Below are 26,726 nucleotides of genomic sequence, written 5' to 3'. Positions count from 1 at the left end.
TTACAATTTATCCTCTTGGGACCATGAATTTCTGTACAAGATTTTGTGGCATTATATCCAATAGTTACTGAGATACTTAGATGAAAAACAAAGATGTCAAACTGCTGGTGGTGCTAGAAGAAAGGGGAAATGGGATCACTAAAGTCAGTATGGTACATAGATGTCTGTACAATATTTCATGGCAACACATCAAATAGTTTTCCAAATATTTCAGTCTGTAACAAGTCGGGGACATTACCATCCGCACAGAGTCTTGCCACTAGTGAGGCTAAAAATGGCAGGCTTTCACAAACATCTCTATTCTCATTATTTTTCAGTGACTTCTTGCTGCTACAGAGGTCAACAGCTTGCAAAGATTTACAGATTTCATTTTTGAATTCCTACCCGTAGATGTTAAGTGTTCACTCTCAAGGACCGGCAGAGTTGAGGCCACAGTGCCCTCAGATGTAACTTAGCTTTTCCAGTTCAGCTTTGCCTCAACAACAGTTATCCAGCCAGTTTGGGCCTCCGGTGCCTTCTCCATCTCGTGGGTAGGAGTAGCTCAGTCTGCTCTGTCTCTGCTGCCCAAATGTCCTGTTGATGCAGTTACAAAGTGGAACCACCCACATGAATGGCATTGTCCGCAATAAACAAAGACGCACACACATACAGTATATACACACACGTACAACGTGCCGGTACTCACTTACTACTCATGCTCACACTTAAACTCACATCCACACAGAAAATAATGGGCTGTCTGGCCCCATTTTTTTTTGGGGGGTTGCAAATTACAGAGTGGTTTGCCCTAGTTAGCCTAAACCCACTCCGTGCTTTTCTTAGAGGCAGCTTGACTCAACCAGACACACACATGCACTCGCACATGCACACGCACAACGCACACACACACACACACACACACACAGCGCCATGCAATACAGGAGCAACACCCAACCATGCAGCCTGAGGGCCCTCTGTAATCTCTGCCATCCAGCTCTGCAGCAGTTATCCAGAGTTTTCCATCTGCAGAAGGTTTATATGAGTTATTATCATTAATGCTGACACACAGAGGGCATTTCCTTTCCTTTTTGTGGCATTTTTCTGCTCAATTTGATAGCAAACTGTGGATATCTGTGGGACATGTACTGGAGGAAAGAGAGGAAGCGAACGCTGTGTGGAATATTAGAATTTCCGCTCTTAATTTTCGAAGAGATAAGAGTAAATTCCCTCTCAAGGCGCTGTGGGATAGCAAGCAACATGGGATTGACCAGCAGTGTGAGAGATGCAGTAGTGAGAGATGGGAAATTTCATTTTCTTTCTTTTCCACCTTTGAAAAAATGTCTGAAGATCATTAGTGTTGCACTGGTGTTGCATTTGTATGACCCTTGGCTCCAAGATTACAGATGCATACAAAAACCAAGTGCTGCCTCAGTCACATAAATTGTTGGGGAAAGGAATGGGTTGCTTGTTTACACAGTGCTTGATAACGAGCAATCTACTTCCTGTGGTTGAGAGTGTTGACAGGCCCACAGCAACAAGCGAGAAGCAGCAGAGATTTGATTTCAGATGCGCAATTTCTTCATTTGTTCAAGCAGTAACTGAACATAACATACTGGCAACTGAAGATGTGCAACACAAGGCTATAAACACACAGGGAACTAATTAACTGATGAGACACAGGTGGAACAGAAAAACAGTGGGAAAAACCCCCCCCACAAAGACAGGAAGTAAAATCACATCATGACAATCATAGGATTGCAATTTCAAGGTGACACTTTTTTTTTTAAATTATTATCGGTCATCTTTACTGACCATCAAACCATCAACTCTGAAGAAAGGTATGTTGAAGGACAAGCTAAGATGATAAGGCATATAAATAAAGTGATCTCTGTGCTATCAGAAGCTATCAGAGGAGGGAATATTCTTCCTTTTTTATGGAACCAGCTGTCTCTACTCGCCTCCAGCAAAAGCAAACAGTCCAACTCCTCTAAAATGAATAAAACTGTCATGTAAGTACCACATTTCAAACTGTAATCCCTTCTATTACAGAAAAAGAAAAAGTAGCACATTACTGTCCAACACCTGATATATGTAAAATATAGTTAAAGTTATTTGCAGCTCATCTTTGCATCACATTAAGTTGACACATTTTTAAAGCCAGCAATAAGTGAAACATTTTTTGCAAATCACGTAGCATCTTACTTTGCATACAAATGTAAAGTGTATTCAATACTCAGCAGCAATGTCAATGGGTTTCTCACTCAGATTAGACAAATTAGTACGAAATGCATATTGGAGTCTGTAGTCTATAGCACCAACTGTCTTGGTCATTTCTCAACTCCGTTTTTAAGATAAGGATTGAGTGTGCAATTTTTTTTTATCAAATTCTAATACAGATAGAGTGTCATTACACTTTGCATTGTTCATTTTGTTACTTTAAAGACATCAATGTTTGTGACTGAAGATTATTTGGTGTTACAGACAATACTCATACTCACTCACACCAAGAGTATTACACACTGTTCCTCTGTGATTTACCAGTCAGTTTACCAGTTCCTGTAGGGAACATTATCTGTGTTTCCTTGCCACTTTGGAGCCATTTCCTCCTTCATAATTCAATTCAGCACCACAGTACACTTAATTTTCTATCTCCGTTCCCCATACATCGCTTCGTTACTGTAATTTTAGAGAAAAGCTTTTTAATTGAATGGTAATTAGCTGCTGAGATGGTGGTGTAAGTCAGCAGCAATTAGGGGAAAAAACACAAAGAGGATATTACAAGGAGATGAGATTAACTTTATTTATTAATGCTGACTGGAAACTCGAGGCTCTAGGACAGAAACTCCAGATTTAAACTGGAGAATAAATTAAAAAGAGGACAAACCTGGTATAAAGTTAAAATGGATATACTGTGCCTATAAAAAGACTTGAATAAGTGTTGTTTTTTTTACATTTACATTTTTCAGTCTTGCAGATTTACAAATGTATAATTGCAAACAGCATCTGGATTTACAATTGTGCATCAGAAAATATATATATATGTTATCATATTATCATATTATCAGCTACTGTAACAGCCTCTAATATCAGTTTTAATAATGTACTATTGTTGCATTGGACTATTATTCAAATGCTACTTGCGAAGGAACTTGCTGTCAGTTATCACAGTTATTCTCCAGAAGGAAAGCAAAGTGTCGACGAACAAAGCAGCTCTGCATGAGGGATTGTAGCTCTGGAACAATGAGGACGTCTGTCAGCTGACTGTTTGACAGAGCTTTTCAAACTAAACAGGCTCCTAAAAATTCAAAGAAAGTAATGCAACTTTGATTTATTCAGTACACCTCATGACATATTGTACAAACAAGGGATCTTTTAATAGGTGTGTAAGTACAGAGTGAACTTAACAGTGGTGCTGCTAAGATCTCAGAAAAAGCACATGGTTTGTCTGATGATGTGAAAGACCCGACTAAAGACCTCTGATTATATTCCAAATCTAAATCAAAATGATTCTGGTTCATGTTCAGCACTAAATCATTATTCTTAAGTCTTATTAAGACTCCAGGAGTTGTGTTCGATCATACAGCAGGACTGGATGAAAAATGTAAGTTTAAAGGAGCTATTCGTCAGTTTTGCTATTGCTACATAGCCAACGTTAGCATTAACAGGTGATTACCTGTCTACCGTTACTTGATTAGCAGTCTATAGGAAATGTTGCTAGTTCAGCATCAATCTTAATTCCTTTACTCACCAAGAGCTGTCTCCAGCAGTGGAAAGCAACCCTCTTGTTTTGCTTCTATTTCTATCACTTCTTTTCTTCTACTGAAGTTAGCATGCTAACCAGCTAGCCCCACTCTGGTTGGACCATCCTGTCGCTTTCCGATACAGAGTCAGCGTCCAGTCTGCCCCGAAGAAGTAGAGCTGCTCAGATGGCTTTTATAATCTCTTGTATTATAAACACAACGATAGCTGATGATGCCTCTCGGAGAGACTGGTAAATAAACAACAGTTTATGCTAACACTCGCTGGCTATGTAGCAATAGCAAAACAAATAGCTCCTTTAAAAAGTAACTTGTAGACTTGGTAATCCAGTCTCCATTATTTAAGTTACTTAAACATTCTGTAAAGAATATGGATTACAAAGTCACCGGAAAGATGGATAAACAATTCGGCAAAGAAGTAAAATGCCTCAGACTTGTCTGTGTGGTAATTTCTTTATGGTAATTTAATTAAATACAAATTTGTTTGGTAATATGCACCGCAAAAGCAATACAATAAACACAATAAAACTGAGTGTCCTAAGATGCATTTCCTTAAAGCAGTTTTGGTTTAATCAAATGATCACCATTTCTCTGTCATACAGCAAACAAGGGACTTGGTAGTATTCCTGCATGGAAATACTTATTGCTTTCTGGAAGTCTGGGCAGAAATGTGTGTGAGTGGGTTGGTAGTGGTGGGTAAATTCAGCCCCAGTAATGGGGTCATTAAAATGACAAGGGTATTTCTCTTTAAGAACATAAATGAATTATACATGAATTATGTTTCATATTCTATGTATAAATAAAGTCTTTTGGCCTGAGGGTGGTACAAAACAGAATATCATTGTCTTACGACAGGTGTATGTGTACATTATGTTGATTTCTTTTAGGTTTTCTTTGAGGTAGTAGAATATCCATGTACTTACTTGAGGGCTCAGTACGGAGTGAAGAAAGTCTAAAAATCCAAAACAAAGAACAATTAGATGTGGCTATCTCTTGCTGTCAAGTTGAAATTTTGGCCTGATGGTGGCACGAAGGTTAAGGTTGAGGTAGGGACTAAACCCATTAGGAGCAGTCTTTACAATTTGGTTAGCCATTTTCACTTTTGTTGTAGATTGAAGAGTCAGTGAAGGAGAAATGTTGGCCTTATGTGTTTCTAAGAATTTGTCTAAAATTATCAAAAAGCAACTTCTAGCAATCATGAATATTCACAACAGATTTTATGACAATCTGCTGAGATATTAAAACAGCTAGTCTTAGTCTTTGCCTCTAATGGGGCATAAATACAACCAGTGTATCCATTAAATTACATGTTTTTTCATGGGTACCACGCGCCACTAATATTCACATCTGTTTCTGTCAGTGTGCACATCTATCTCACCGCCTGCCTGCATCTATGTATATTTGATATCTGTTCAGTGCATGCTGTTTGCCATTTACTGGATGTGTGTGAGTCTCCAGATATTTAAAGACCTTTTGTTAGTGGCTCATTGTCTCAACAGACTCAGAAAAACAACAGCAGTGCATTCTTCGGTCTGTGTAGCTGGGCTGGGAGCTGTTACACCCTGGTCCACTGTGGCTGATCTTGGCACTTAAACTGGACATTAACTGGATGTTCAGATGCAGTTGTTCGCTCCTCCTAGTTGGATGTGTCATAGTGGTGTCGTGGCCTCAAATGGCACTTTTGTTCTTTCGGTTTTCCACAGATGGACTTGTGGTTGCATATCTAGATATTTGAGGGTAGTAAGTGTGTTATTTTATTTTCATTTTTTTTACATTGTACTTACATTGTACTACACAGACCGTGTTATCACGTCCTGTTCTCAGTGCTGTTTGGTAATTCCTGACCTGACCATCTGGTTTGGTCTGGTGCTGATGTGTTCCTGGAAGTCACCTTGGGCCAATTTTTATAACTGAACTTTAGCTGCTAAAAGTAAAGCTGGATTATCAACTGGGCAAAACAAGCAAAAAGAGCAAAATGGGCAAGTGTCCTGGGGCCCCACCCAAAAAGCTACAGTATTGGTTCCATGCATGTAACCTTGTTTTGCTATTTTGCTTGATTAGAAATTGTTAATGGAATTTGCACCATCGAGGAATAATGGGAAATATGCTTAATCACATTGCTGGGAGTTAGATGAGAAGCAATAGCATGTATGTTAAGCATGAAGCTATGACAAATGCTTTAGCTTAGCTTAGCACCAAAGTCAGGAAGCAGGGGTTTGGCCAAAGTTCAAACATGCTCATACGAACACCTCTAAAGCTCACTGAAGTGAGTCGTATCTCATTTGGTTAATTCGAACACAAAGAGAAATGCATATGGTTGGTTTTCTCAGGGAAAATAACTGTTTCTTGGGCAGGTGCAGTGATCCACTGGTTGCCTAACTCCATGAGGTCATTGCTTCTGGAAAAAAAAGAAAACTGAAACTACAACTATTAAAACCACAATTCTTTACACTTTGGTTATTGACAGAGCAAGGCATGCTGTTTCCCCGTTTCCAGTCTTTATGCTAGGCTAAGCTAACCATTTTCTGGTTGTAGCTCCATATTTCTGGCCTTGCCTTTTAGAAGGGTAGTGTCAAAATAAAGTTTTAAGAGATTATTTTAGTTTATATTTTGCATATTCCCACGTTACATCAAATTATCTCAAATGAATTGACACACTATGGAGCCAATTAGTTTATTAATTGTTAGTTTATTAGGCTACTAACCTGTGCAAAGTAGGTGAAAACACATGCTTAATTCTGCAATGTTGAATTAAAGTAGTGATCAGCAGGGATGTTTCACTTTCAGTTTGTTTTTTAGAGTGATGGCGGTATTTTGTGTGTACAGCTGTTAGTGTAATAAAACACTTCCCTTTCCATTAGGAGTTTTGGACATTAAGTCTGCTGTTAAAATAAATCCAGAGTAATGTGAAGTGTGCAGAGCGATGCATCCTAATGAGCTGTAATGATGTGTGCTGCAGTGCTGCCCTCTAGTGAGATGAGGGATGGATGATGCAAATCACCGCAATCTAGTAACATCTGCGCGCACACACAAACAAACACACACACACAAACACACACACACACACACACACACACACACACACACACACGACAAACAAACAGGCAGCAGTGTTAAAATTTTAAAATTAATTTATTATATGTCTTTGTCATAGAACTCATTACTTTTTGTTCATGGTTAACATACAGCCATTCATATAGAGAACAAATGAGTTTTTTTATTCATCATTTTCAATTAACTTAGAAATGTACACTCTTCTTTGTGACCCCGAAGAGGAGAAAAATATCCTTTTTTCAAAAGTATCTTTTCTCATTTGTGTTTCCCTCCCCCCCCTGAGGGAAAAGGCCCTCTGCTTCCTCCTCCTCGTCCTCATCTCCCATTCTCTCTCTCTTTCATTTTGGATGAAGCGAGGGAACACCTGAACACACTGGCACAATGATGAACACAAGCAAAGGGCTGATGTGCATTGGGAGCTGAACACAGAGCCACAGAACAACACACCCAATCTCGTTCTCTTCTCTCTTTCTCACACCCACACCCACACATTCAGCTACAGTGCATACACACACACACACACACATTCAGCTACAGTGCATACACACACACACACACACACACACACACACACACACACTTTTTCACACACCGATTACAGAGACCCATCGAAACAAAATTTCAAAATGACACCACAAAATAATAAAAACAACCCCAGGAAACAAAATGAAGCCCCAACAATGATATAAAAAAATAAAACTATGCAACCATATACAATCATTATCAGTGCATGGGGACAGAGGGAGGCAGGGGGATACAGGTTGTGTTAATGTACAATGTCACAATATGTAATGGGATATGCTCATATGTAGCCATTTTGTCAATAATGAAAAGGAAAAAATGTAATTTCCTTCCTTTGTCCTCTGCCGACAGCCTCTGCAAACACTTTTCAAATGCTCCATAAACAGCATCTGGTTTTGACTTTTTACAGGCTACATGTGAACGAGGCTGAAAGCTAATCAGGTAGGGGTGTTTGTGTGTGTTAGACCAAAATGGACCGGTTTCCTGTAATCTCTCCATTCTCATTTAGGTCAACTAAAAAAAATTTAAAAAAACCCAAAAAGTGCTACAACCCGCTTACTCTCAAAAGGACTTAATCCAATAATAAACACACCCGAACCAAGTCATCTAACCTACTTTCATTATCCCTCTCACATTGTAAAACTTATTTTATTTATCCTTTTTTTTTTTTTTTTAAACACAACAAAGTCTGTGTAAGGAGTGAAGGGCTAAATCTGGCAACCCGGCGGGACGGTAGAGAGGATTAGATGGATATGGACCTGGCAACCGGCCCTGCTGGTTAATTTGCTGCAGACAGCACTTTGCCCTAGGGACATGAGACCGGGTGGCTGCACCATGCCTAGTGCCAGTCATCTGCCAAGGCCTTATTGTTGATATGTGTGTTTGTGTTTGTGTTTGTGTTTGTGTGAGAAAATGTGTGAGCAACATGGTGTCTTGTGTCAGTTAGTCATTTGTCCTTTTTCAAGGACAAGATGGACGGAAGGCAGAGGAAGTGGTTTTGTTATGTGTGATATGCAAGAGGAAAGGCAGGACACCTCCTAGTGGTCACTGTGTGAGGACAGGCCAGTGTGTGTGCGTCTGTGTATTTGTAGACAAGGCTTCACTAAGCAGCAGCAATTAGCCAGGCAGTCACGTCACACTTGTCTTTATCGCAGATCTGCTCAGTCTGGACCAGTGGGAGAAAATGTTTCTGCCAATTTTATGTGAATTTATGATCAGTTTTCCTACATGATCATCTCCCTTGAAGGGTGTTTGATGAGAAGAATACTGAAGCGAAAACCACAAATGAACACAAGAGGTGTTAAGTCTTGTTATATATATGGAGTTATGACTCACATTTATTTTAGTGTCACAATCTCTTTTTGGAAATCTGTTGGACTTTTGCAAGCTCACCAGTCTCCGGCGTATTTCCCGATGCTGCTTGATGAAGCCGTCCCAAAACAAACACCAGTGACTGAACCAATTATGATGAAACCCAGCGTTTATAAGCATTAAAAAAAAAATAAAATCAATCATAACCCTGTTTAAGATACATGCATTGCCTGACCACCCAACAGTTACATCTTTCATCAAAATTAAAAATAAACAAAAATATTATACATCCCCCATTTATATTTATGTATGAATAAGACAAAACAAAAAAACACATCCCTCCAATAAAGGTGCGATTCATAGTTTTACAGGCAGAAGAAAGTTCCGTCTGGCGTTTCAGTTTTCAACTCAAAGGAAAAAATAAAATTAAAAAAAAACTTTCTTTTGTGTGTGTGTGTGTTTTGACATCTTTGTTTTTTTGGAGGAAACAGGGTTATCAGTGATAAAAGAGAAGAAAAAAAAGGAAGGTGACACATAAAGCATTAAAGCAGTACCACTCTGCTGAGTGACAGACACAGAACATTGAATAAAAGATGACGGCAAAAGTGGACATTTTATTTCTTTTTTTTTCTTTTTTTTTTTTCCTGGGTTCCTCTCGGGTTGGGGCTCTGGCCCAAACTGGTTCTGAGTGGCTGAGCGATGACAAAAATGGTTTTTGGTCACACAATGGCGAGCCTTCATAGCGATCACATAACAGCGAGGGCACAAACAGAGCGGCTACAGTAGTCTGACTGTTTGACCAGTAGAGGACACGGCCACAATGACACCACAGTAAAAAAAACGAAAAAACAGAAAAAACAGAGGCTGTACTATGTGTGTGTGTGTGTGTGTGTGTTGGGTCTTAGTGTGCATGTATGCATATGTGTGTGTTGAAGTCACCAGTGTGTGTATCTGCCATGTGTTAAGGTTGGAAATGAGTTATGAAGAAAAACAAAAAATTAAAAATTAATTCAAACAAAAACTAACCCATGAATCAAAAGGTTACGTGATGCTGTTAAGGTCACGAGGAAAAGATGATGTCATCAAAACAACAAAAGAGTCAAAGAGAGAAAACAAGGTGGCCGCCACAGTATGAAGTCTCCCTTTGCGGCATCAAAGGAGGTAAAAGATCCGTGAGGTGGAGTGGAAGTCTGTTCTAGCAGTAGGCTGAGATGGTGCTTATGAGCTAACACACACATACACACACACACTCACATACACACACGCACGCCGCCTTAAAAAGACATTAAATATCAAGCTGCCAAGTGGATAAAGTTACAAAAAGAAGTACAAAAACAAAGTTAAATAGAAAAACAGAGAGCCAGAGACACGCATCGCCCCGCACTCTCTGTTTCTCAACCTTCCACCAAAAACAATATTAAAACTTTTAAAACAAAACTCCAGAAGGAAAGACACATCGATTGACTTCACATAAAAGTATGAGTGCAAAACAAAACAAAATTTAAAAAAAATGGGTAGAGACTACAAATGTGTGGAGTCTGTGATTGTAAGGATCAGTCGCTCCCTCTTTCCATCTCCGTCTCTGTTTCTGATTGCAGGGAATTCAAACCCCTCTGGAGGCTCGCCCTCGCCCTCTTTCCCTCACTCTTCCCTCCCCTTCATTTGCCTCTTTCTAACCCCGTCGCCCTCTCTTTCTCTGCCTCTGTCTCAGTTCAGGTCGGGCGGCTTAGGGACAGAAAGTTTCTGGGAATTGCAGGTATAGGCTTGAGTTACAAAGTCACACACAGATGCACGCACACTGAATGGCCAAGAGTATGTGGACGTCTTTTATGTGATACTGCAGAACTGTGGGCATTGATTTGCTGCTGTAACAGCCTCCCTTTTTCTGGGAAGGCTTTTCAAAGGATTTTGGAACCTGGCTGCCGGGACTTGCTCGCGAGGTGGGGCACTGACGCTGGCCAATGGGTGCATTGTCATGTTGAAACAAGAGAGGCCCTTCCCAAACTGTTAGGGGTGTAAGAAAATACCAATACACTTGAGTAGGTTTTGAGATAATGTATCAATCCTCAAAAACACTATCAATCTTTAATTAACAGTTTCCATGCAAAGATTTGTGGCAGACGGCGGATCATTTTGTGTTGTTTAAACCCCTGACCACTAGATGACAGTGTTGCAATCTGTCTTCAGCTATTTGACTCTTAGTAGCGTAAGGGTGCCCTCCTAGCGTTAGCATCGGCAGACCTAGCTGCTGGATGCAAGATGTGCCATGCCAAAACAAATACTCAGGAAATGCAAGGAATCTCAGCGCGCACTTAGCAAGATGCCAATTTGATGTACAGCTAACGGAGAAGCCGACAGCTAATGTGAAACAAGCAGATCCCTCTCAACTCTTTCTCGTTCACACACCGCAGTTACCACCGACCTCAACTGGTGCAACCAAAGTAACTGAGTCAGTGCTTCAATAATTTGCAATGACGGCGTTTCCCATACACAGGCAGTACCTTGCATGTTTAGGCATTTAGGGAGCATCAGTAAATTATAGTGTCTACCGATAGTCAGTTACATATCACAGAGAAATACTTAAAATTCAAAGCCAATTATTCAGTGGCCTCATTGCCTGTAATTGGAATGTGGTTTACCCCAAACCATAAACAACAGCCACATAGTAGAGAGACACTCATTCAACACTTGTCCCTTCCCTCCAGTTTCTGATGGCATTTGATAAGCTGCCAGGTGTTGGCCTGTCTGCTTACCCGACTTTTTGTGTATGTACGTGTCACTGAGTCCATCTGTCTGTGCAGTGCCACACCGACTTTCATCTTTTTGATCTGCGGTGTCACAACATATGGACTCATGGAACGGACTCGTCCCACAGCCAACCCGAAGCCAACAATCTGCCCTGAAACGCATTCAGACATGTTATGACTCCTGACGTACAGACACACACGTGTCTCCTATTGTATGCTGTTTTAAATACCAGACGCGTTCATCAGACAAAACGTGTGACATGTTTACAGGAGGAGGAATTTTCCAATCATCATCAGGAATGTCTCCGCTGTTTCGTATTCTTCACTGCCTGTTTGATTTGATGTGTTCCTTTGCAGGATTGAAGCTCAATTCAGTGTTTGATTGGGCAAATATTTGTTCAGTGCAACTTTTACACGACTTGGCTGCTTTTCTGAGCAGAACAGAACTGCACCCAATTGATTCACTCATTAAGAAGACCCATAAACAAAAGGGAGGTTTTAGTTCTCAGTGTAAGAATCCAACATTGTGAGGCTTCCTGTTCAACACTCTTAAATGCTTTAAAGGGTCGGATCATCAAAATTTCAAAACAAAATAGGTTCATTCTTGACCTTGGGAACAACAGTTGGGAAAACCACAGGGTCCATTTTAGTAGCTGTTCTGAACTTTTGATCATATCACATGTTCCTCATCAGCATATGCAGTTTTCCTGGTTGTCACAGAATTGCAGGGAGTAAAACTCTTTAAGGTCTTTCAGGCCTACAAGCTGAAAAAACATTTACCTCTAGTGATGACTGCATGGCCAGATACTGTTGCACTCAAGGGAAAATCTTTCTTTTTTTTTATTTGGGTGGACTGTCCCCTTTAATACTGCTTGAAAGTATCAGAAACTGAGCACAAAAAAAAGTAGGTTAAAGACTTGCACTTGTTTGGGCAATGCCTGTGGTTAGCAGCACAAGTACTTTCCAATCAGTGGTGACACATCGTTGCAGCTGTCGGAGTTAATGTGATTTCTCAGCTTGTGGAATGCGAATGCTTTCCGTGGCTTATACGCAGAGAATAACAACATGTTTACAGCCAAGACGACAACAACAGCAGCTTTTCTGTTGCTGCGGCCTGACAGGAGGCGTGCGCTGGTTCCATCCTAAGAACTTAATTTCTTGATTTGATATGAGGCTTTAAAGCGTTCAGTGTGATTTCGCAGTAATGTTCCATCCCAAAAAGAAAAGAAAGAAAATGACCTCAGCAATAGTGTGAAAATGACCGGTGAAATGACACTCTTTTCTCTGCACCCCTGCACCCTCCTCTCCTTGATTTCCTGCCTCCCGCTAATGTTTCTTGGAAAAGATCAATCGGTGGAAGCCACAGGGCTGGCGGGGGGCCGGAGTTGTGAAGGCATGTAAACCCTGTAGACAGGCAGCCAGTCAGCCGCTCTGCAAGCACAACAACAGCTGGGGGGTGATGCTGGTGGTGGTGGGGGCACCCAGCCCTGCAGAAACACATCTGTACAGGAAGTACACACGTGCTGAACGCTACAAATGTGCTGAGGGGAGGGTGGGATGGACAATGGGAGATTCAAAGGCTAATAGTGATTATTTTAGACATGTATGTGATTTTTTTTGACTCAATATCTTCAAAGGAGGACATGTCGGAGGCGCCGCATTAAGCCTTAGGGACATAAATCATGTGCAAGAATCCTAAACAACTCAATACATTGATAATTTCTGCAAAGAACATGTGTTGTGTTAAGTCAGGGAATAACTGCGTGCTTGGCTGAAATCCAACAGTCATCCAAAGCTAAGCATACTGCAGCAGACGACCTCCACAGACAGCGATGCAAATATTTCTTTAGTAAAAACACCTTGACAGCACTTCCAACTTTCTAAATGGGTCCCAAGTTAGTTTCCTATTGCCAATATCAATAACTGAAAGGAAATAAAGACGGCAACGAGCTGTATCCTAGCAACACAACTCCAAACCGCCGTCTGCAGCGGCATCGCTCTATCTCGTCTACAGTTTTTGAATTTACACCTAATTTATTCCCTCTGTTCCAATCACCTGAAGCGTGCTGTCATGTTTACTGCAGATCATTTGTTGACAGAAAACCTGATCACGTTGCAGTCAGGCTACATTGTGGTTATAGACTTCATTTATTTCCTTTCTCATAGGTTACTGCTTTATTACTTTATGTGACTGATGCACCAGATCGATTGTCCACTAACATAAATGTTGAAGGTTTTATAACGTCTGCGAGCCACAATCTGCTGAAGTGTCCTTGAGCAAGACATAACCCCTCCTATCCTATCATATCATATGGATATGAGACGCTTTAAATCCATTACAAGCGCAGCGAGGTGGCACAAACCCCGCCTCAGTCGTTCAACATCACAGCCTCGTTTCCACTCAAGCTGTCACTGGTTTATAGATTTCCTCTTTTACAGGGACGATGAGCCCCTCTCTTCATTTGGACTATTTTCATTTCATTGCCGCGATGACTTTCCCCCCCATCAAAGAGAAAAATCCAAGCTGTTTGGTCAAGCTTATTATCTCCCTCCTCTCCCCGGTGTCATGACCACGCTTCATCCAATAAGACCGGCTCTGGGAACGGCAGTGGAGGGATTATTTCGGAACCGTCTCTTTTTGGATTTGAGTCCCCATTCATCAAGCCTTGGCTTTGTTTGAACCAGGACTCTCTCTCTCTCTATCTCTTTTTTTTGTGTGTTTTCCTGTCTTTCTTCAGACCAAAAAATGTTTTCCATTCATGTTTTATTCCTGGCTTATGTTTAAAAAAAAAAAAGGTGTTTTTCTTGCTGCTCTGCTCCTGATGCAAATGAGTCAGTCAAATCAATGAAAAACACAAACTGTAGAAAGAAAAAAAAGAGGTGTGTGTTCGGTAATGGCGCACGCAGCATGTATGTGTCACTATCCTCAGCTCTGCTGTGGTGTGACATTTACAGAAAGTGACTGAGCAATGACAAGTTTTGCAGTTGTTTTTTTTGTTTTTTTTTTTAACCTGAGCCAGGTTATGCAAGTAGAAAAGTGGAAACAAGTTTTGATTCCTCTAATCATCCTCCCTCTGCTCTCTTCCTCTATTGGTCCGCTATCTTGGTTGATGACCTCAGGCTGCTAGGGATCTCAGGAATTCATCAAGAGGATCGTTGCCATGGCAATAACAGGGCAACAGGCCGAGTGAAGCAACCCTGACCTGTCTTTCGGCAGGCCAGACTTCCTTATCTGTTATGAGTCACTGTCTGTCACTCACTCTCTCTCTCTCTCTCTTTTTCTCTCACACACACACGATTCTAACAGTGCACAGCATACATACTGATATGCAAACACACACACACACACACACACACACACACACACACACACAAATGGCTGTTCACCAGATGTGCAGTCTGACTGCAGCAGGCTGAGAGTTGGGAGTAATCAATGGTTAAACGCCTCTTGGCAGAGCTTAAACACAAACTCACACCCCAACCCCTGATGGGATTGAACCTTCACCCCTTTGGTCACATTTTTGAGATGACGTATAGCTCTAAAGCATTTTTTTTTGTTTGGTTTTTTTTTGCATAAAGCAGTGTATAAATGAGCAGATAAGCATAATTTTCACCACACTGAGAGACAGAGAGAATCTGTGCACGGATGTGGTTTCACGCCCTGAAGTCAGATGGATGTAGTTTTCTTTTTGTAAATAAAATTAGATACTTTGGTCAATTTCTACTGAGATCAGAAAACACTCAGCAGTAGTACTGTAGTTAAATCAGCTTGAACAGTTGCCAACAAACACCAGAAAATAGCAGATAAGTGATTTAGTGCTAAATGGTCCACATTCATCTTTTTTGGATAACTGCCTGAATTCATGATTCAGCATCTCGAAAATATGAAAGAGCTACTCTTTAAGTGTCAAATTGCCTTCCGCCTCCGTGTAGTCCTATCAATCATTACCTTTTAAAAAAGGTAGAGCATCGAATTTAGGAACAAAAAGGGAAACATCGAGCACTGTTGTCATCCCTTCTGCCGTCTCATGTCAAATCCTATTTAAAGCTCGTTTCTCTGCAGCCCCCTCTGGGTTTTGGATCGGGGGGTTTGGCTCTCGACAGCAGTACCAAACCCGTAACAGCTGCCACCGCAGACCACGCTGCCATCGAGGCAGCAGCGCAGACCCAACACAACTGTCAGCGGCCTGTTGGCTAATCTGATTTTCCCACCATGAGTTTACAGCCATGAAGAGCCAGTGTGGTGATGGACCAAGGTACACACACACACACACACACACACACACACTAATGCCAGTTTTGCTAATTCTCTGTATCACTACTGATTCAATAATCTAGAAGCTTTCATTATGCGTTTTGGGGGGTTTTGTAACAACGTAATGCAAATGATAAGTGAGGAGGTTCAATGTCTTACTCAACGATGCTTTAAGCAACGTGAAGCAGGTGGAAAATAGAGGATTTGAAACCTTCTGCATTGCTACAAGCTACAACATTTTGCCTTTAGGTTTTAAAATATTCTCAGCAACTTCTCAAGTTTCCTCCCCAAAACTTGTTATTCATCTTGAGGAGCCGTTCACCTTGAAACAACGTCTAGTGTGAGGCTGAGGTAAACAGTATCTGTAAAGCCAATACAGAAGCAGATGGCTGATTTAAAAAGAAAAAGCCATTTTGTTTACTGGTTTTGATTAGTGCTCGTCTGCTACATGTTTAGCTTCCGTAACTGCTCCCTAGCACTGTAAATATTGCTGCTATGATTTCCTTGCCCTTGACAAGAATGTAACCCAGCTCCCCACTGACCTCAGCCCACATGACACGCACCCACAGAGAAAAGCATGCTCGCCAAGTCGTAGACAATTCAGGGCAGGGATTTGGGCACGTAGCCATGTCGACAGCCGTCCACGACGGGGAGAAGATAGGAGGCGTGAGCGCTCATGCCTAAATGTTGAGATGATAGTGATCTGTGGGCAGAGGGAAGGCATCGCCGTGGTAACGGCTGCCCTGTCCTGTAGAGACTTGCGAGGGGCGGTGGTGGGGGTGGGGATTGAGGCAGAGTGAAGATAAATACACCCCTATTGTTGAAATGGCGAATTCTTGTGAGGATTAAGAGGAAATAGATACACACCCGAAATGGAGTGTGAGAGCCAGTGTAAATGTGTGTGTGTGTGTGTGTGTGTGTGTGTAGGTGGAGGAAAGTTAGAGGAAGAATGATTTCAAAGTTTTTGACAGACAGGGGAATGTGTGAAAGAGAGAATAATTGAAAAAAAAAGAATTTGCCTTGTTAATGAGGATTAAGAGGACACAGACACATACACACACACACACACACACACACACACACACACACACAAAAAAAGACAGAAACAAAAAATACAGCAACAGAAAAAGAAAGAGGCTCCAGGAGAAAGAGAGAAAGTCTGGAAGAGAGTGGGCGAGTGACGGCTCAGGAGAAAGAGGAATATTTAACCTGGGGGGACCTAGAGTCGGCGCTGACCTCGTCTGAGTGCTGCAGCTCCTCGCCTGATGTGAACCCACCTACTCATCTTAACAACACCCATCCCGTCTCCCATATTCACATATTTTAGTTTCCAAGGAAACAAAGTCTTCTCAGCTGCTGGATAGACAGTGAGACAAAACGGAAGAGTGATGTCTCCCCAACTAGTCTCGATTGTTCTCATCTGACAAACTAATGGCGAGTTTCATCTGTCTCAGATGCCATTGACAGGCGCGTGATTTATTCAGAGCTATTTGTAAGCTCGGGACACACACACACACACACACACACACACATTCTGCACACTCATCCCTGCAACACCCCTCGTGCGTCAGCAGACGCTGTGGGGAAGGGAATGTCGAGAGAGTCTCCTTTTCATCACCGCTCTCTTCCTCCCTCATTATCCTCCTTTCTTTCCTGCCTCCTGTCTCACTCGTGCTGCTTTTCCCATCTCGCTGCCCCCCCCCCCGATGTTTCTCTTTCGCTTTCTTTTTCCTCTCGCTGATCTTGTCGCCCCTTCACAGCCCACAACCACACAATATGATACGAAGACAGACCACACACACTTTTTTCTTTGTAACAAACACACAGACAGGTCTAAGGTGCATGTGGATGTGTGAGTACATGAATGAGCTGAAACATCTCCATGGAGTCATTCCTTTTTCATTTGGCGATGGGCACTCCAGCAGGGTTTAAATACGATTTATAATTTTCTACTGACACCCAGGAAAAACATAATATCTGAAGGTGTTTCTGCCTCTGGAAGGAGGTCACCAAATATGACAGGAAGACATCTGAAGGCGGAGAGGGAAGCAGGAACATCAGCCGGTCCGTAAACTTTAGTAAACACAGACGGAAACAAAAAAACAAAAACAAACAGTTCTTCACTCCCAAGTTTCTCCTCTCCACAGGTTTCACATACCTGCGAAATATCCCTTGGTTTTCTTCTGAGCGACCCCTTCCTTTCAGACAGCAGGCGCATCAAATCGGTTTGGGTGAGGACAGGGAGGACAGGGGTGGGGGTGACAAAAAAAAGAAATAGCTTGGCTTCTCCCCCAAAAAGGGAGGGATGAGGAAAACTATGATTTTGTTTATCCAGTGGTTGTATCCTCTCTGTAAATCCATGGTGGATATGATTCAGTGTTCCCTTTTTTGACCCCAAAATAATGATTTTTAAGAGATTTTAAATCCCTGCAACATCAGTGCTGCCTGGTGGAGATACATGTAGTATCACCCGAATGAGAGATGTAGTTCATCAGTACCGTTCCACCCCCCCAACTCAGTGCTGAGGCCTTAGTCGGGCCCTACTAGTTATTTCACTTATTTGTGCCCAGCTGAACTCCTAGCCCTCACTTAGTCTGGACACTTTGTTGTAAGGGTTCTCCAGGAGGTAGCGGTATCTGTCATAGTGCTCTAACATGTACTTGGGGGCGTACATGTGCTCTTTGGGTTCCACCGGAGGATATTCCTGCAGGGAGCCATCGAACCAACCCCCCGTCCGGATCAGATCACGGATGTAGTTGAGGTCGCGCTTGTCCTCGTAGTCACCCCAACGCGGGAAGTCTCCGTTCTGCGCCGACACCAGCTTGAAGTAGATCCCCTCCGGCGTGAAGCACCAGGAGCAGTGCCACCCAGCGAAGTGGAAGGGGCTGCCCACCGACCACTGCACCAGGATGTGACCTGTGTCGTTCTCGTACTTGCGGAAACCTGGCATGGTGTAGTATTCGCGGCGACGCAGTTTGATACCGTCACCGTCGTACACGTCACGGAGCATCCCCACTGTACAGCCTGATACCACCTCTAGAGAGCCAAACTGCTTCCAGAAAAATCCATACAGTGACTGGATGTGGAGAGAGGAGAGAAGACAACTGAATTATAAAAATTTGAAATATGATTCATTTGTTCCTGCTGTCAAAATCTTAGAGGTGAGTGAGAAAGCTGCTACAAAAAATACACAAGCTGACATATTGCTGCTACCTTGCGCATGTGGATGGCGAAAGGTTCTGTCCAGCCATCAAATAGCTTGAGAAAAAGGAGGCCCTCGTGTGCTGGGATTTCATCTGCGTCATTGATGACAAAGACATCATCTGACCTGGCGCCCACCACCCTGGACATGCCATTGCGTGTCAAGAAGGTGCGTAAGTAGTCATCAGCGATCCAGCCGTCCTGCCGACCACCATCTGGGAAGTGGTCGAGGAACACGTACAGGATCTTGTGACGTATGTAGTCGTACGTGCCATTGAGGAGGAGCCGCAGGAAACTGGGGAGAATTCAGACGTTACACTTGCTATTTAGTGGATTATCTCATAAGAACCTCACAGTGCCATTAGTTCATGCGTTGTTATATTCACGGAAAATACCCATGGTTTTGCAGGTTTTAGCCCATTTACTACCAGTACATATACGACATGCCATCATTACCCTTCCAGGTAGCCATTGGATTCCATTCCTTTCCATATAGTGGGAACTTGAATGTATAAAGTCTTGGGACTTGGGAGTTAAAATTAAGTTTGCATTATTTTTGTTAATGTTGCATTATTTACACGGTACAGTTCATACTTCAAATCAATCTGCACTCAAAGGTACTTAAAGCTTTGACCACTGGTGGCACTGACATCAACTCGTCTTTCAAATTGAGCGCTGCTTTGATGAGTGGAACCAACTTTGATTTGTATCTCATTGGCTTGCATTGATTGACAGAACTTGGCAGTAACGTGCCAAGAAACATGCCGATACACTTGCAAAAGGCAGGAAAGACGGAGACTGCAAGCCGCCGGAAACAGTGCAGGCTTTAAGATGTCTAAAATAAATTGTTATTGTGAGGTAAGATATGCATTCAACACATTCGGCACATTTTTTGGGCATTGATAATACACACAAAGCCTTTTTGGTGAGAAAAACACTGAGCAAAATGTGTTTGTTTACAGAAAAACTCCATGGAACCTTTAAAATCCATTGCAATGAGACCATAATGTGACTGTGACAAAAATTAATGCAGACTTGATGTTATTGTTATGGATTACACAACTCAAGCTAGTTTAAAAAGTTAATTGATTTTCCTACTGCACACAACAGAATGAAAACCAAAGGTTGCCTCGAACTGTAAGGAAAAATAAATCCAAAGTGTAGTCATATGCATTTCATATGTATTGGCAGGAAGTTAAAGTACATCATAAGGAACAACAGCTGACAAAGATCCTTGTCTGAGAAATGATTCCTTTCGGTACACAAACCCTCACTAAACCGACTGGAAGAACAACTCAATTAACCTGTTGATACGTATAGCTACTGAATTTATCTACTTTCATGCAGTGTCACATCCTATGATTGAACACACCAATCTCTCCCTTCAAGGCTGCACGCAGAGTCAGTCATGTTGCTCTTGTCCTAATCTGGTGTAAAATTGCTATGGAGGCATTTCATGTTGATGCCAAAGGAAATTCATCGTAATTGTTATTCAGCATTCAGAAACCGTGAAGGTTGGCGGTAAACAAAGACTGTGAGCTGTAAACGGTAACTACTCAATGCATACGGAAGTGTCGAAATTTGGCAAAAAGTTGGGATTTTGCTTAACTTTTGAATTTTCTACCATAAATATTTATGAGGAAAAATAATACATCCCAAGAGTACACTGGAACCTCAAATGAACTCTTATCTGTATTAAAGGATTGGTATGATTTGACCATGGTTTTATAATATTTATACAACTCTAATAAGTTGTCCCACCATAGTGTCATAGTCTTTAATCCAGTTGTTGCTGAGTATGTCTGCTGTTTTACAATGTGGTTCTGTAAGGCACAAAGAGAGTGATCTGCTGATGGCCACAGAGCAGCTCAGCAGCGGATTACACATCTTGCTTAAATACACCTTGACCTTTCCACACATACACCAGTCCAGAATTGTGGGTCTTACCTCAGAGGCCGTTTCTCTCCATAGGCAGTAAAGTTGGATTCACATACAAGGAACAGATCAACGGCTTGGGCAAGCTCGTGAAAGCGCACGTGCAACAGGTCAAACTCGTGGTTGACGTTGATAGCATTGATCACCCTCCGTGGGGTCTCTCTGGGTGTCAGCCTCTCCTTGGTTGGCAGATTGGAGTGGTACACCATGGTGGGAACCCCACAGTAAGGTCCGTGCCACCCTGGCCGACACACACACTTGACTAGCCGCTTCCCATTGCCCCTGGACCTCGCCTTGGCTTTTGGCGCTACTGAGGGCTGCTGCTGGACTTGCAGAGGTTTCCGTTGCCCAGCAGCCCCAGCCCGAGCACCTTCTCCAGCTCCATTGGCCGCAGCCCCCCCTGATTTCCCAGAGTACTCCTTTGGGGTAGCCACCTCAGTCCCCTGCCTGAAGCAAAGAGCTCCAGCTTTGGTTCGAACAAAGTAAGGTGTTTTGTCATCTTGAAGCTGGTGAGTGCGAGTGTGGTGGTCTCCCAAGGATTCTAAGGGGTCCGGCAATTGTTCCTTGGGGAACACCACCCGGTGTTCTTTCCCATTCAATGGGACCTCTGGGAGGTCAGGCCCAGCAGGTTGAGCTTGGTGGCTGGGGTTCCGTGGCTTTAAATGGTCTTCGGCTCTCTCCTGGAAAAAGAGACAGATATTTGAAAGTGTTGAGTCAACTTCCACTTAAAATTCACACCTACTACTGTAGATTTCATTGTAATTAATTAACTGAAGTGCACACCAAGAAACCACTTGATATTTAGGGCTACAAACTGCCAAAAAAAAGGGTCATAATGAAGGAGGGAGGTCGTTTTTGACTTATAAAGGTTCATATAAAAAGTAATCATGTAACAAAAGTTTATATCAAGCTGTTGTGTCTTGCACTTATTGCAATGAATCTGATACTGACACTGAGCAGTTTGAAAGACAAGTTGATGAAGCAACAGCTCCGTGTCCTAGATCAAAAGACCAAAGCTATGGATACACTTGAGTTTTATTGGTCTGACAACTGAAGGAGCTCCATGTTCGTGGTCCACATGCCTACACTTTAAAATTGTTCAAATACAAAAATCAACCAACAGCCAACAAAGGGCAGAATTTTAATTAACTGCATAATAAAAGTGAGGTTACATGAAACAGAAATATCACATCAAAATTTGATGATGTACCTGTATTTATGGTCCACGAAATTAGAAACTTAGTAAACCCAAGCCAACTACTATGTAAAAACTGGCCAAATTCAGGTTGTAGCTCTTTCAGAAAACAATTTGGCCTTTATTGATTACATCATGGCCTAAACCAAAGTCTGTCTTCATAATTGGCCTTTTATACTAAGTGTATATTAATGTATAGCAGACCTTAACTTTGGATATAACACCTTTGACAAACTGGTAAGCTTGTTAGCTTTATCTGAACCAATAAAAGTGCAGCAACTACAAGTGTGCTCCCTTCAATATAGAAGCCATTATTCCTTGAGTAATAGCTTTAGTGTTGACAGGAAACTGTATTGTACGGCCTTGTGACCTTTGAGACAAAGAAAACTGCTCTGTAATCACTCGTCAAAGACTCCATGAAAAAACACATGGGCACTTGGTGAATGTTGGAGGTTATTTGCACAGTGATTAAACAAAAGGTGACAGAGTAATACAAACACTTGGATAAAATGCAATGATTTTAGGGAAAGATGAAACACAATATGCAATAAATTATGTGAGGTAATATTACATTAGGATTACCTCAAGAGGGTTATGAAATATCTTTTCACAAATAGGACACCATTTATTACTTTCTCTTCCTTGTTTACATTTTCTCCTGACATTTCATAAATGCTTAAGAGTGTGAAACTATATTTTTGTTGCTTTAACACACTTTAATTCATCAGAATAAAGTGTGGAGTTTATAGTTTTCCGAATAAACAACTAAGATGAATGATCTCACAGGGATTGTGACGTATTAATTTTCTTTTTGCAGGAGCCAAGTGAGCGACAGTCAAAAGCCTAATGTGATCATAAAGTACCTGAGTGGGACCTGGACACAATATTGTCTTGTTCAGTGAAAAAAAAACACTTATGTTAACACTTTTAACTAAAACAACAACGTATGACACTAGAAAATGTTTATTATGATGACTTATTCAACTCAAGGCTTTCAGTGTTGTCGAGGAAAATGATCCTTGATATGCACCAGCAGACAGAGAATGACGGAAAAGACAGGAACACAAAACCTCAAAAAGGGCCAGTGGTACATTGGAAGGTAAATGGATACTGTAGGAAGGTTTTTACAACTGAAATAGTGTTTACACTGACCCCCCCAGGGTATGTAGGCCGAATTCACGTAGATCATATGCAGTCGGCTCAGTTTCTTTTTCAAGCATCACTTATTTTGCCTCCACTAAATCACAGAATCTTGACATCAACACGGAGCAGCTTCAACCCAAGTTTACAAAAAGAATTTTACATCTGTTTTTTTACTCTACCATGTTTTATTCAGTAACTGAGATAAGCTGCTGTATCCAGTCCTGCTATACGCCGTTTTGTTTTTTAAAGGCCTTTATATCACCATATACAACTGAGACATGGTCTTAAAGACAAATGCCACTTGATTTAGTTAAAATGTTCAAGTAGCTCCTTTAGGAATTTCAGATGCTGTGAATTACACTATGTATAGAATGCATGTGGTAATATTTTGTCATTCTCCATCTCTAAAATCCATTCAGATAATGTGTTGTTAAGACCCAGCTGGTACTGAACATCAATGTAATGTTTGACTCTTAGTGACTAACATCGAACAGATGTTGGAAATGAAAACCGAGTTGACGTCAGAACCCAACAGTGGCTAACTGACACCGCTGACGTTTAGTATATGTTGGGTTTTTGCTCATGACCACAATGTCGGCATCTTACACGTCTAGATGGGAGTTGGCATGAGGCATTTGGAAGACACTGGATTTTGGTTACTTAAAAACACATCTTGAAACCAACATTAAACACGAGACGTCCTGACATTGAATTTTGGTCACCCGGCATCACAAGCTGGTGGCCAGCTGCATGCCTGCAGGGGAGTGTTTAATATATTTCATTGTATATGCAATGAAAATACTGTTTGCTATATTTGCCGTTCAGTACAACCAATCAGTGTGAAAAATGCACGTACATCTTTCTTGTCCAGGTGCTCAGTCCAAATAAAGACTGTCATTGTGATTTATGCTTCCCAAGGAGTCCCAGCACTGATGAATGCTCAATGTAAAATTTCTATTTTACAAATATTGCGATGTTGTGAGTTGAAATTGGCTCTTCATCAGGTGCAGAAGAACCCTCGTTCGGCAGTACTGTGATTCCTCTGCACCTGATCAAAACCAATTTGGACTTTGCAAGTCCTTGGGAGGCAAAAGTCCAAAACAACACCACAACATAAAGCTTTAAAATCACGCCACAGAATTTAAACAAACATACTGAGAACTTAAGGTCACAGTAAACGTTTACCCATCTTACTTCATTCGGAGACTCTCCCCGCTGATTCTCCTCTGGTTTCTCCCAGGGGTGAGGCGCTGCCGGATCCTCCCTCTGCCTCATCTCCAACCCTGCACTGCCAACAATCCCAGGACCTCCAACCACGACCCCCTGTATCCCCATACCCATCCCGCCTCCTCCGCCTCCTCCTCCCACCGCACCCGCCACGCTTCTAGCTTTGCTGTCCGATTGGCGGAGACCGGGTAGGGGAGGGGCTTCTTCGGGGGAGGCGGGGCTGAGCGGGGTGGCGGCCACACCCTTCTCCCTCCAGAAGAAGCCGGTGACCATAATGAAGGACTTGATGTTGGGGTAGGGGGCGGAGAGCTCGCGCAGCAGGGAGACATAGTGGAGGGCCTTGTAGTAGTGGAGGAAGGAGATGACGCACAGGCCCACCGTGCACAGCAAGAACACCCTGTGCCGCCGCATTTTCATCCTGGAAAAAGAGAAGGGAGGGGGCGGGTGGGGGATGGAGAGAAATGACGAAACATGAGTCAGACTAATAAGATCAAAAAACTGCCTCAAGTACACAGGTCACCGTTTTTCCACTAAGTCTGTTGTTTTCTGCTTTAATTATAAGAAATATTTATTAAAAGGAAATAAAGGGAGAACTATAAAGACGTTGAATTAATTAGATTTTTCAGAAGTAAAGAACCTCAGGGAAACAGGCTTTTTATTCTTTGTACAAAGATAATGAAATTAGCTTGATTTGATTATAATTATTTGACAGTTAGGAGTAAAATTGTATGGCACAACAAGTCAACATCTTTATATTAAAGATGATGTGATATGAAATGACTCTGTGTAACATAAAAGGAGTTGCTCTTAGTGACAAACCAACAAAGATCACCGGACTCTGCAGCTCCCCTGCAGCTCCCCTACAAGCATAATTAGCCACATTGACAATCAAGGGCCTGTTCTGTGGCTGTGCGATGGCCTGGCTCTGCCCAGCCAAGTGTATATAATTCATTCTGATGATCATGCTGATTAAATGATTTCATTTCATTTCCATCCTGTAGCTTTTTATTAAGGAAGATACATGAAAGACGACGAGACGGAGGCATGTATGTATACGGGAAAGAGTGAACTGGAGGAGGAGAAAAATGTACAATGTCATGATTCATGCCGACTTTTAGCTTCTCATTGAGAGAGTTGCTAAATTTGCATCGAGATGAGAAAAATGACATAAGATGTACTCATTACTAAGGGATTATCATAATGTTCAAAAATATAACGTGACACTGACGAATCACAGATAATCCTAATCTGGTCCCATTTGTACACATCTGCCGGATGCCTTTGATCTTCATTTTCTCTCAGTTACAATAAAAAAGGGATTGATATAAAGCATAAAAGTGGACTCAAAGCATCTGAATATGAGCATCTGTCTTGGCTTTTGAGCGGGATTTCCTTTTTAGCTAAGCACAGGCAGTATACGGTCAAGGAACGGGGACACTCGGTGCTTACGCAGCGAGATTTATTCTTGCGCTCTAGTCCATCTTCACAAACATCTGAGCACACTAATAAAAAACAAAACACTGAGGTGAGGGGGAAAATCCTGCCAGTGACCTCCCAGCAATGCTCTGCATGATTCTGAGTTGCACCGCGTGAACCTAAGCCTAACCGTAAGAGTCTCGGCTACTGGACACGAAACAAACAGTTAAGAGGGAAGAGGAGTGTGAAGAAGGGCAGGAGAGGGAGAGGTCCATCTGAAGATGGGGAGGAGGAAGAGGAAGAGAGAGGTTCAGAGGAGGTATGATGGAGAGATGTGGACCAGTGGAAGGAGGAGGAGAGGGATGAATGAGGCATGAGAGCGAATGTGAAAGCAGAGATGAGAAGAGAGGAGGGAGAGTGAGAGTCCCTCTGTGGGGATGAAACATTTTACATTCATGTGCGGCTTCAACGGCATGTTGTGAAACTCGACCACAGGCTCGAGAAAGGTTCGTGTTAACAGCTTAACATAGATGAGGTTTTAAACAGAGTAACCACAGTCGTCTGCACTTGAATCCTAAACCTAGTACGACAAAGTAAGTAAGTTTCAGGTCAAAACCAATCCCAATCCCTTGGGTAATATTGGGTAATCCCAACTCCTGATAAAAGTCCAAATAAAGTTTAAGTCTAAGTCAAGTTGCGAGTGTTTTTTGACTTTGTTATTGAGTCTAAAATCACCAGATTTGTGAATTGAATGTGACTGAAGTCAAGGTCCGGTTACACGATTCCACACCTCTGCTAATCATCACCACTTTCCTCATTCACAAACACTAATCTCTACACAAGGGGGGCTCAACCTAAGGCTAAATGAGGAACAGCCACATGGTGCGACTGTTTCACTACATGAAAGCATCGATAACAACAAACATTTCACTGACACTACCGCATCTCAGAAGGCTTACAGTATGCAATTTTGTTTCTTTAAT

The 26,726-nt window shown here is 42.0% G+C and overlaps 1 protein-coding gene across 1 annotated transcript in view; it reads right to left on the bottom strand.

Annotated features, from left to right (window-relative positions):
* Nucleotides 1–6,850: 6,850 nt before the first annotated feature.
* Nucleotides 6,851–26,726, bottom strand: part of mgat3b (beta-1,4-mannosyl-glycoprotein 4-beta-N-acetylglucosaminyltransferase b) — a 71,827-nt gene continuing 51,951 nt past the window's right edge. Inside the window, exons 2-6 of the mRNA XM_023429035.2 lie at nucleotides 24,295–24,745; nucleotides 20,775–21,442; nucleotides 18,840–19,122; nucleotides 11,071–18,702; nucleotides 6,851–11,004 (exon numbers count right to left, since the gene is read on the bottom strand). Coding sequence (XP_023284803.1) covers nucleotides 18,205–18,702; nucleotides 18,840–19,122; nucleotides 20,775–21,442; nucleotides 24,295–24,744 — 1,899 coding nt within the window. The 5' untranslated portion in view covers nucleotide 24,745 and the 3' untranslated portion in view covers nucleotides 6,851–11,004; nucleotides 11,071–18,204. The remainder of the gene's footprint in view (nucleotides 11,005–11,070; nucleotides 18,703–18,839; nucleotides 19,123–20,774; nucleotides 21,443–24,294; nucleotides 24,746–26,726) is intronic.

Source organism: Seriola lalandi, unplaced genomic scaffold (assembly GCF_002814215.2).
Source record: "Seriola lalandi dorsalis isolate HSWRI2012SDOR001 ecotype SW California unplaced genomic scaffold, Sedor1 jcf7180002054887, whole genome shotgun sequence".
Lineage (NCBI taxonomy): Eukaryota > Metazoa > Chordata > Actinopteri > Carangiformes > Carangidae > Seriola > Seriola lalandi.
The sequence above is the reverse complement of the archived record's forward strand: the minus strand, read 5'-3'. Positions and strand labels throughout refer to the sequence as shown.